The sequence below is a fragment of the Drosophila ficusphila genome, unplaced genomic scaffold (assembly GCF_018152265.1).
Source record: "Drosophila ficusphila isolate 14025-0441.05 unplaced genomic scaffold, ASM1815226v1 contig_106, whole genome shotgun sequence".
NCBI classification, from domain to species: domain Eukaryota; kingdom Metazoa; phylum Arthropoda; class Insecta; order Diptera; family Drosophilidae; genus Drosophila; species Drosophila ficusphila.
In genome coordinates this window covers 10,617,662-10,629,975 of record NW_025063993.1, presented here as the reverse complement: position 1 = coordinate 10,629,975, position 12,314 = coordinate 10,617,662, and the positions used below count along the sequence as shown (strand labels likewise).

General features: G+C 40.0%; 1 protein-coding gene across 4 annotated transcripts in view; it reads left to right on the top strand.

Annotated features, from left to right (window-relative positions):
- LOC108088251 overlaps positions 1–12,314 on the top strand; it is a 77,528-nt gene that overhangs the window by 26,690 nt on the left and 38,524 nt on the right. Inside the window, exons 1-2 of one of the 4 annotated variants that reach the window (XM_043208364.1) lie at positions 1,338–1,512; positions 4,931–5,119. The exons of 1 other annotated variant lie outside the window; for it this stretch is intronic. In XM_043208364.1, the coding sequence (XP_043064299.1) occupies positions 5,116–5,119 (4 nt within the window). In that variant the 5' untranslated portion in view covers positions 1,338–1,512; positions 4,931–5,115. Of the gene's footprint in view, positions 1–1,337; positions 1,748–4,930; positions 5,120–12,314 lie in introns of those variants that run through there. 2 more of the 4 variants (XM_043208339.1, XM_043208340.1) reach the window with 2 other exon arrangements.

Genomic DNA, 12,314 nt, shown 5'->3' with positions numbered 1-12,314 from the left:
TCCTCAACTTTCGCCCCGAAGGGACTCAGGCCGCACCGCCCACACAGAAACATGCCACGCCCCTAATAGGGAAAGTGCCTAACTTGTTGTTATTTATGGCCCACATCCAACTTGATGGCTGAAAAGAAAGCGGAGGGGTGAAAATGTAATCGATTGCGACGGGAAAAAAGTTAGCAATGAAATGAAATTATCCGCACGGGAAAAACTTTTAATTAGTTATTGCAAATGATTATTTGATGCAGTAATTGCAACTGTGTGGATAGTTCGTGACCAAGCGTGGGATAAATAAAGTTCGACCTAGTTCGATTTCGTTGGGAAATTTAACAAACGCATTTTCGCCCGAAGGCCAAACGCCAATCGCCAAAAGCTGAAAGTGGAAAATTGAAAATTGTTCGCAGGCCAAGGACGGGGCTATTTCATTATTAAATTCCCAAAGTCCTTGAAGGGATGCGGGCGAAAGTGCGGCGCAGGGTGGTTGACATTTGGCTTTGGCTCGTTGACTTTTTGTGTTTGCCCAAAGAACAAAATAAATGAAAGGCGAAGGCAACAACGAAAAATGACTGGAAACCAATCAGCGTGAAAATTGCTACCCCAAAAACACACATATACTGGCAAAAGAAAACGTGTTCGAGTTATTCTTTGGGGCATTTGCGGCCTTTAAATTGAGTTGGACAAAGTAATTTGCCCGACACGTGGACGACTAATAACTTGAGGTCCTGAAGAAATTTCTGAGTAGCCGACAACAGACGAAGGAGTAAAATATGTGGAGAAATAAATTTTTCCTACAGATTCCTTATAAATATAAGAAAAATCTTTACTACCAATATTCTGTGAAATTTTACCTAAAGTTTTTTTAAGTATATCTTTTCTATCAATAGATGACAAGTCTAATTATGCTAGCTTGACTCCACTTCCATTGAGTTAAGCCAAGTAATCTAACCTGAAACAGCTTTCTACCAATAATAGATCCATCTGATGAAATTCCCGTTAACACTAAATATAGATAGCCACAATCAATCACGCGATTGAGCTCGAGCCCACGTGGCGTATGCGTTACTTTATTTATAGATCCCAGCACGAAAATAGGAAAATACCCCAACAGCCGAACAATGTAAACAAAGATGCCAAGAGAGTGAAAAACAGGACGCAACAGTGTGATGCGAACTGTGACGTAAAAGGGGGGAAAGGCGAAAAAGGGAAAACTGAATGGAAAGAGCGCATGCGCCGCCAACTGCTAAAGTGTTACCAGTATTTCTCAGGCAGTTTCAGTAGCAGAATGCTGCTGCTTTGGCCATGACAACGCTTTTGGCAGAAGCTCAGTTCAGTTTTGGCAGCGAGCGCAGTTCGACGTTGAAAATAGCTGGCTGCCTTTTTAGCGGACCATGATGCCACGCAAAGAAGCCACGCGACCGAGCAAAACCAGAGAAAGTGTTCAGTAAAAAATAAAGCAAAAAAAAAATATAGAAAATCTATTTCCCGCGAAAAGTTTGCCAATAAATCGTTTGGAAAAAGGTGAAAAATCTGCTCTTGTTCAGTGAGAAATTCAGTGAGTGTTTTGAAATGGTGACCAGCATTGTTGCGATGCTTGAAAATCAATGAAAGTGAAAGTGAAAACAGCACGCACACACATACAGGCGCACATACACAGCTGCTGCTCGCACGCACACACAAATACACAAACATACATAACGAGCTGACCGAAGAGCGAGAAAGAGAGCGAGAGTTTTATTTTTGACGTCATTAATTTGTAAGTGTGTGCGCTCGCTGAGGTGTCAAATTTAGCAAATTAGCCTGACAAATTGCCAGCAATTAAAGCCAGAGTTTCTGCCAACTGAAAGGCAAGCACACAAACACTGACACTCACACACACGCACACGCACACACACACATGGAGGGGCGAAACAGCAAACACAAAAGTGTTGCATAACCTGCAGGCGCCACTTTGAAAGCCTCGCACCAACACATCGGTGCAGCGGTGTCCTTGAACGTTTGCATAAGCTGCACTATCTGCTTGTGGTTATGTCGTTGTCAGTCGTCAGTCAGGATATGTGCACCCCACGTTATCCTTTGGCATTGGCACATTTTACGCGGCCCGTGCCTGAGTGTGTGTTGGTGTGTTGGTGTCTTCGTGTGTGTGTGTGTGTGTGTGGGGTGTGCCAGTGTTTATCTTCTGCCCGCAAGCATAAACAAAAATTCATGGCACGCTAGCTTTGTGCAAAAAAGGATACCCCTATGGTGAGCGAGCGTTTCTAGGTCGGGTCGCCTTTTAGGGTTAAAGGTTGTCAGGGCAGGTTGGATGCCATTTATTTCCAGCTCGTACACAGGGGAAAACCATTAACATGTCCGCGATACTTCTTTAATGTCTAGTAAAAAATCATTTTAAAAATTATTCTACAAGCTAACTAGCTGACAAATATTTTAAAAACACATTTACGTGTGTTGGAGAATTAAATTTTGTTATAAATGAATTATTAACGCTTTGCGATCTTAAGAAGGGCCAGAAACAAAATTTAATGGTTAACGTCTTAAACAATTTAGCTTATTTCAAAAAACATTACAATTAGAATATAAAGTTGAAGTAAAATTTGTATTGCAAAGTTAAGTAATGCAAGTAATAACTAATAATAAATAAAATCACTTAAATATTAAAAAAAAAAGTTTTTAAAGTTTCAAGTTTTCAAATAGAAATAATTTTTAATTATTCAATAAAAGTGTTTCGTTTTCCCCTGTGTTCCGGTTTGTGTTCCAGAGTGAGCTTGCGTATCTTTTTGCGTAATTGGGTTGGAGCGGGTTGTGAGAGTCCTTGAACTAGTGCGCCACATAAGCGAGCGTTGCACGGACCTGCGTCACATGTCCTTTAAGCTGCTGGGCTCTTTAAGCCACTCTTGCGTATTTCAACCGATAAAGCCTATTCCCTTACTTATCTGATAGTGCATAGCAGCTGGGCAGCTGAGACAGCCGAATCGTTATCGTTCGCTTGGCGTTATTTACGAGCTCGTTTGGGGACTGAAGACCTCGAACCCTTTGGCAGGCACAGGCCATTAACCAAATTGCCCCAAAACGCTCAAATGTTTTAAATTATTTAAATGCCACAACCCGTAGATGAGTACAAATGGCCAGGGGAGGGCGACTCGAAAAGGGCAAGGCCAGTTGAAAACTTCTCGGAGGCCGCAGAAGATGGCAAACAAAGCGAAAGACCTTGGCAAATACCAAAAAATAAATAACCAGTGCACACGCTTTGGCTGTGCCAATGCCACGCCCCCTCCGGCGGCTCATAAATCTTGCTTAGCAACGCTCAAGTGCTACAAAGTTTTGGGAGCGAGCAGGGCGGTCCAAATCGGTTGGGGCACATTATAATATTTGCGGTTGAAAAGGTTCGGCATCTCGAAAAGGATTTGCGCGTAGGCTTATATGAGGCATATTATTTTAAATTGAACAAAACTCAAATTGGCCGCCGGTTCACTGGATCGTGGTCAACCTGAATGGAAATGCCGCAACTCGGCCTTAATATAATTATTCCGACGACCGTTTTCATTAACAAATCGGGAGTTATTGAAGCGCACATTTTTGTTTTAATTAAAATGACATTTGAACTTTTCATAATGGGTAACAAAAAAAGAGGAGGGGTATATCGGCTTTTCTGAAAGTTTTCTGTATTATAAAAAAATACAAGCCAAACTTAAATAATATTAAAATTCGTTGCAGTATAATATTTATAAAAAAAAAATAATTATACCCAAACAAACTTATGAAGAGTTTTTCCTCTCGAAAAGTTTTCGCAAGTTTGGCAAAGAGCAAAGGATAATTAAAAGTCGAGAACCTCGTATCATACTAACTTGCTGTTTAATTGCAATTTTCTTGCTGGCAACAGTAGTTAATAACTACCGGAAAATTATATTGCCTCGAACGTCGGATAAATAAACTGTAGTCATAAAAATTTAATCAACCGTTTTGTTTTAATCTCTTTGTTGGCAGCGGATAAGAATTACACGCTCAAGCGTTAATATTAATTGTGCGATGCGTAAATTCCGTAAGCAACGAGCCAACAATTTATTAATTGCATACGAATTCCGCTTACAAAATTAAAAGGGGGCGGGGAAAATCCTTTACATCAAAGGCATATTAAAAATAGTCAAGAATTATTGTGCATGAGGCGGTTATAATTTTGCTTTGAGGCATTTAAATTAAATTTACAATTAATTGCAGCTTAGGGAGAGGTTTCAACAATGTAAAGAGAGAATATTATAAGAACTTGTATGTTTGTTGAAGTGTAAGAATTAATATTATTATTTCAGTTGCCATCATTTTATATTGCTAGGCAAACAATGTAAGATAACTAAATTTATCCTACAGGTATTTCGTTTTTTTGTATTCCGCCTGAAAAGACAAACAGTTAGGCAACACAAATTATCATTGAAATTAAATTCAATTTCAGGCGATTCATCCAGGCTCAGTCGAAGTTTATCCAATGGACACAACTTCTGCCAATCAATAATGAATTATTGAAATGGCAGCCAGAGGGAAATGCCGAATTGCCCCATTGAGCAGTCATGGAAAATTCGAAAATAATTTGCATAAATTATCACAACAAAAGCCAAAATGGCGTTCAAGTAAAAATGGTCTTCGGCAAATATTTTTGCTAGAATTTAAATAAATGGCCATAAATAAATTAAAATTAAAACCTAAATTGCATTTCAGCTGCGTGCTTCTCTCCTTTTGAGGCCTTTCTCTATCCGATAAATAAACAAATTAAATATGCACATTTAAATGGCAATCAAAAGCAGCGACAAATTTGCAGGACTAGCGTGGGAATACATCTAAAACAGCAGCAGCTGCTATTTGTCTCACTTTGTATGTGTGTGTGTGTGCGTATCCTGTCTGTTATAACAAATTCCCATTCGCTATTTTATCTGTTTTGTGTGTAATTCAGCATTCGGAGCGCGAAACGAAACGCAAACTTCAAATTAAACTGTGAATTATATTACTATTAAGTTCATCCATTCCATTTTGGTGCTAACCAACAATGCGCAACTAGGCGTATACGTGATAAAATTCAACCAAAGCCAATACATTAAGGCAGCCAATTCAACAGCCAGCATTGTTGCGTCTATCAAAATGAGTAAGTAAATGATCCAATTATATTCTATATACATACATAAGTTTCGTGATTTAAATGTTATAAGCACATAATAAGAATAATAATCAAAAGATATTAAGCTTTAAATTGCTTCTTTAGTCTGAACAATCTGGTGATTTGGTTCATCTTCACGATTTAGTTAGTTCTATTTCAAGTTAAGTGTACATTGTCTCAGTAAATACATAATGAATGAGTATTTGAAATAGCCCAATTGAAACTCCATGTTTGCCAGTGTCTGCAAATGAACTCAACTCACTTATTTTCGATAGGAATCTGGGAAATCTTCGAATTGAGGCAGAAGCTATTATTACTGATTACACTGTGCGACAAAATTTAACAAAATCTTTGTTTAAGTTACTTTTTTGATTGTTTTCGGTTAAGGTGCATAAGTTATGCACAAAAATATTTATGCCACCTTCTAAGTGATAGGATTTCTTTTTTTATGATAAATTTTATGAAATTATTATTATGAAAATATTTAACACAAAATATTTTTTTTTTTTTTTACTTCCAATAAACTATTATTTTTTTTAAAAGTGAAATTTTTTTCTGATTTTTTTTAGCTTTTTCAGAGGTATCCTCGCGTAACAAGTTCCATACGTAGTCGCCCAGAGTATAGAGCTGGGAGAAAAAATTTTTAAAGCATTGTGATAAAAGCCTAACGGTATATTTGCTTAATACATTTTAATTAATAGATATTGAACTTGCATTAACGCTTATAACGGTAAAAAAATATTTTCCCAATATGTGATTATAAGGCTGTGAAATATGCAAAAACACGCGTTTTTGGGACATTTGAGTGTGCGTAGAAGCTGATTGGCTATTGATATTAACAAATCCACAAACTTGTATTCTTATTTTGATTAGTAGAAGTGAAAAATAAGAAAAAATCAACTTAAACATTTTTTTGTCGCACAGTGTTATTTAACAGTAAACAATTTCCATCTGCATCAGCACTTTAATTATGGTCTAATGTGCTTGTTATACAATTTACATTGCGTTCATCTCAAGAGTTTTGGGTCTCGACCACAAAGACTCAATTAGAAGGCAACGATTTTTGCTTAATTTACCGAAATGGGATGTAATTCGATTTTCTTAAATGTAACACAATTCCAATAGGAGGAGCAGCATTCAAGGAAACAAAGTAAGACAGTACAGAACCTGGCCAGAAACAGAACAGAAACGCAGATGGAGTCAGAGCCACTAAGCGCATTAAACTTGAATGGCTGACAGGCGCAGGGAAATGGGGAAAAGGGGAAAAGGGAAACGGAAATGGGAGCGTCGGAAGGGAAACAAAACAGAAGACGAGAAAGTGGCAATGCGGGCAAAAATGGAGTCCTGACCGGATTTACTTGTCGGAGTTGTGCCAGCTTTTGTCTGTCAGTCAAACATCCAGATCCTCCATTGATTCGCTTGCCTTTCTGCCGCTCGGTGGCCAATGTTTATTGCATATCAATTAAGAGCCTGCCCAGAAGGAGCTGGCTTTCCTTTTGCTGTTTGTTAGTTAGACACTTATTGAGACAGAGAAAAAAACACAGCTGTCTAAATAGCAATTTCTTAAGCAATCGCTTTTTATATCTAACAGGGTTTTGGGATTATTAGTTAGTTAGTAAACACAAACTAACTTTTATGGGGGAATTTTAATTTTGAGTCCAGTAATAAAAAAAGGACTTTTAAAAAGAATTTTCCAAATTGTTTGCTGTACGACAAAGGAGGATCAGAACCCGGCAATGTAAGCAGCGGCCGCCGAACGTGCCGAACATTTTCGCAAAACTTTTCCAGGATTCAAGGATGCGTACGGCAGTGTGTGTGTGTGTGTGTGGGGTGTGTGGTTGTGTGTGTGTTTGAGTTTCAGTTTTGTGCTGGGAATACTTGCGCCTGCTGCCTGTCAAAATCAACTTGAGCGTGCCATAATTTCCACGCCGAATGAGTTCAAGTAGAGCTGCCACATCCTCCGGGCGGCTTTCCCAGCTGCTCCTCCGCTCCACAGCTCCTCCCCCTCGGCCGGTCCGCTCGTTCAGTTTTCCTGGGGCTGCTGCTTCGCACGTGTGCGCAATTAAAAATGCAGCTTGCGGTTGTCGGGCAAATACCCAACCCTTCTGGCCAACCCAGAAGCCCCTTTTAGCCAGCCAGCTGCCAACTGCCAACTGACTGCTCCAGTGACACACAAAGCATAAAGAGACTTGAATATGTGGCGCACTCATTTGGCCGGCTTTTCAGTTCAATTTGTTGTTTGTCGTCTGCTGGCTGGGCTTGGCTTGCTTTGGCTGTAATTAAATTAATGCTTGCATCGGGACCACCGCGGCGTATACGTAATTTCAATTTCACTTTTTTCCTAGGGCCGCCGAAAAATAGAAGTAAAACGGAAACCGTCGAAAGCCGAAAGGAAAACGAAACAAAGCAACACCGAAAAAAAGAAGGGAAACTGCCGAGCGAGGCATTCGCCATCCAAATCCCTGACCTGATTTAGTGACTTCGCCCCATCCTCCAGTTACTACTGCAGTTACTGGCATTTTCCTTCGCTCCTGCAGCATTGGCTTTTGCTTTCCGTTTAGTTACCTTCGCCCTGCGCCCCTCTGCTCGCCATCTGCTGTTTACTTTTTATGCCAACTTTCCATTTTTATATCGCACCGAAAAAAGAAATGTCGCCCGTCTGTCTGCTAGCTGGAAAGCCAACATCGCAGCCTGTGAAAATGCCCGCCCCTCTTTCATTTTTCCCTTCCGTTCCACTTGCAAATGGCATTAGAGCATTTCATTGCTCAGCACAAGGGACAAGGGAAACGTGCCCAAGTCCAGGTCCTGACTTCGGAAGAGGACTCCCAGCTGGAGCAGCAGCAGAATCCCCATTTTGCTGCTGCTGCCACTGGTTTGGGGGCTGGCCTGCAAAATGCCAGGCGAAATCTATTTTTAACGGTTGCAACAGCGGGAAAGTCGCTGCGACGTCATGTGCCAACGATTAGGGTCAGCGGGAAAGCGTTCTCCCGAAGTGAAAGGGTATTAGCTGGCCTTTCATTCAGTTTGAAGGGATTAGAAAGCAGAGCAATGAGTCAATTGTTTGAGTTTAAAAATACACAATTTTCCATTTGACTCTCAGTTTGAAGGGATTATGGAACGAAGCAATAAAGTTAATTGTTTGAGTTTAGAAATACACATTTCCACCCAGAATAAACAAACCAACTTATTTAGGATATATTTGTTTTAGTTATCTTCCTGACTCCAGTAAAATTCTATTGTACGCTGTCCAAAAGAAATTTCAATAACTTAATCACTTTACCAAAATAATTTGAAATTTATGAACCTTTAGGGTAAGTCCAGTTTCTCCCAGGAAAACTCAGAGCCATTGGCCCACTTATTGTTTTTCGCCGAGCTATGGACTTTGTGTGTTTTCCGCTCAGTCGAGTGCAAGATCAGCTAAATTCAATGGCCAGAGTCAGGGGAAACTGCAGCTGGGACAGCAGAAAAGCGAGCAGCCCGCCGGAGCAGGGCCATAAACATAAACTTGCATTATGGCCGAGCAAATAAAACTGCAGCCAAACGACACGTACAACTGCCACAGATTCGGGAAGGGAAGTGCCATGGCGAAGGGAGGAGAATTCTGTGCGATTTACTGCGACGTTGCTTTCGGTTTTTATTTTGTTTTATTCTCGCCCGGCTTTTTCAGGCCATCGATTTTGCTAGTCAACATTTTCTCTTGTTTTTCCGGCGCAGAAGAAACTGGGGAAAAGTGTGTCAATGAAATTGTTGTTGCGCCGCTGCTGTCTCTGCATTGTCAACAGTTTTCTTTAAAGCTTCTTCGCCAGCTGATGATAATTTGCGGCTGCCAAATGGGCAAAGGAAAAGCATTTCCAACTAAAATGAAAATGGAATCATGTTGTGCTGTGGTAACAAACAAACGTGTGTGCGTAAAACACAAGTCGTATCTGATATATGTTTCCTACTCGTATACCATATATAATTGAACGAATTGATCAGACGAGAGGCCTTTTGTCTTAGCAACAATATTTGGTCAATTTCTCGAACTGATTGCATTGATTTGGCCATTTACCACGTTGCGTATACGCAACCAGCCATAAAGGCCACATTATGTATGCCGAACGCACGCACATATGCAAATATTATGACTCACAGGACGGGCCAATAAAATGCAATTGCAAATTTATACAAATGTCTTCGAATTATTATTGTGGCATAAACGAGTTCTGGATACGATTCCTTTTCACTCGTCTCATTGTCGTTTTCTGCGTGTCTGTGTGTGTCCCAAGCAATTTCAATTTAATTATTCTATCAAAGTTGCGTGGGTGCACAGAAAAAAAACAGCTTATTAAAAAATAAACTGGCAAAAAATTATATTCCTATATATGCTCCAGGCTAGTTAAGAAAATAATAAATAATCTATTAAGATTAAAAAAACTATTGAACCTAAAAAACCAAAGAAAACATTTATTAGAAAGTTAATAAATCTGTGAAGCTTTCGTCTAAAAATCTTTCAAAAATGAACATCTTATCACTGTTTTTCAGTGTATCCGTGTATGTTGTTCCATTTTGTTTGGACTGCTGGATATGAATTATAGCAGGCATAAGCAAATTGCCGTCTTCGCCAGCTTCATCGGCTCCCTTTGTCCTTTGTCCTCTGTTTATGTGTTATGTGTTTATTTTTATTTGCCGGAGGATTTGCCTCAAAAGACGTTGTGTTAATGGCCGGCGTATCCTTATTATACATATATCCTGTCGGATTGCCTGGCACGTTCCGCAGCAAAGTTGGCTCTAATAAAGCTCCAGGACCTGCTCCGTCCACAAATCCTCTGCACCAGCTGCCCCATTACGCACCACAAAGATCCAGCAAAAAAAACCAAAAAAAACAACAACAAACTGGCAATGAGAGAAATTTTCTTTTAAACACAAAACAAACAGACACACATACAAACAGACAGCGAGTCCTGCAAATAAACAAGTTTTCTCCGGCAGAGATCTGCCAGCGTTTTTATGGCCACAAAACAATTTGCTTTTTATTTATGATTACACGAAGCGCCCAACAGAAACAGAAGCCGCTACAGAAATATTTATTTATTCGGTTATAAAATAAGCTCCACTGAATTTACAATCGAATAGCGGAAATTCTTTCAAATAAAATTCAATAAGGAGAGCGCAACTGCATTTAAATCGAAATCAGCTACCGGAAATATGCGTTATGCAAAGTAATGCCGGAATGTGAATGTGAGTGTGTATGTGTGAGTACATCATTTGCATCCGCTTCCCAGTTGTTTGTGTGTGCGTGGGTGAGTGGGTGTGTGTGTGTGTTTATGTTTTTCCTCGGTCAGAGGACTTTTGTGCAAACATCATTGCCTCAACTCGAGCCTCTCCTCTTCGCCTGTTGAACTCATTCCGGAGTCATAAAGTTGGTCACATTTAAATTAAAATTCAACTTTCGCACGCCCCCAAGTGGCAGCAGATGCACTGCAGCCGGTTGACTGCCAGGACTCAGGGGTGGCACGTCCTAATGAGGCACTGCACTGCCGGGAAAACTCTTCGGACACCACTGCCAAATTGTGTTTGCCCTGCTGATTGCTGTCAAGAGCTAGCCAAAATGTGGGAATTACTGTAGGAAGTTCAGTTTAAGAAATTTCTTAAGCTAAAGACTTTTCAGAGAAGTCAAATTGCTTTTTAAAGTAACTTTTATTGGGACTTAAAAATATTTGTATTCTGAAAGAGATAGTAGATCTTTAATTTAGAAATACAAGCAGATTACAAATTTATGAATTTCACAACGAATATCATAACTAAAAGCTATATTTCTCCACTCACTTTTAATCGATCATTTATTTTTGCATTAGCTCCCAAAAGATTTCCCTTTAGAATCCCCATTGCACTTGCGAATGTTTCGTGCGCCCAAGCTATGGTAATTCTGGCCCATTATCACCCGAGTCGACTGAATTACTTAACCACCTATAAGTCGCATCGATTTGGGTGGCCCACTTCGCTTAACCCTTACGTGGGCGCCACCCCAAATAAGCGCCCTCGAGTGTGGCCTATGCAATATGTGCGGTAATAGCCTATCCAAAATCGATTTGGGGCACCACTCGGATCGTCTAAAAGCCGCCTCTTCAAATGCAACTAAAGTCGAACCCCTCGCACAGCCCCTTTGCCAACCTGCCTGCCACGCCCACAATTTCATTTAATGCATGCTTAAAAGTATGCAGCGCTTATTTATGGCCACATTTTTGCATATGCGTGTAAGTGTGTGTGTGTGTGTTTGTGTGTCTTAAATCTGTGTCAACGGCAGCTGCAAACTACTGTACTATAGCCGTGTACTATGGCCACACCCCCTTTTCCGCCCACCTACCTTTCCTTCTACCAGTTGCATACTTTCGCCCATTGTTGTTGCAGTTTCTGTTGTTGCGGTCCATGTTGTTGCATGTCGTGTTGACATTTTTGCGCGCCTGACATTTTCCTTTTTTTCCAGTAATTCATATTCCCAACGCCCCCTTCTTCACCCCCTTTTACTTCTCCTGACTTCTGCAAATGCAGTCACCCGTCACGTCAACAGTAAAAAATACAAATTATGCGCAATTAAATTAAATACAACTTGCGTTGCTTCCACTAAGAACAGTGTAAATTAAACGCGAGTGTGGCAGCCCGGGAAAGGATAATTTCTTTTTTCTACGGTTTTCAATTTGCATTATTGAAATTGCAGAAGCGGATAAACGAGTGAGTTTCTTTAAGCTCGGGAATTTTTAATGTACTTATAAACCTCAAACAGGGTTTTCAGTAAAATCTCATTGAACTGGCAGCTTAAAAAAGGCTGGCATAAATCCCTGACTCTGAAATTGTTTTTCGTTTTTAACGACTCTTTAAAGAACAATAATTTTGCATTGACAACTGGTCATTTGTCAATATTCGTTGGTTCGAAATAAATACTTCCTGTTCATTTGACTTTTATTTGTAATAAAATGACTTCCTCCATCATGCCTTTACTATTTAAATAATCAAATCAAATAAAAAAGAATAAAAGTTGCGTTTGAAATTAGTTGACTAGCAAGCGAGCAGACCAACTTTATTTAACGTTTTAAGGGAACTTCCAAAAGTTTCCACTCGTGGAAAACATCAGCACAGGCAACCCAAATCGATGGCATAATTCGCAAAGTGCGGCAACAAAGCGCCGAACAAAATGAGAATGGAG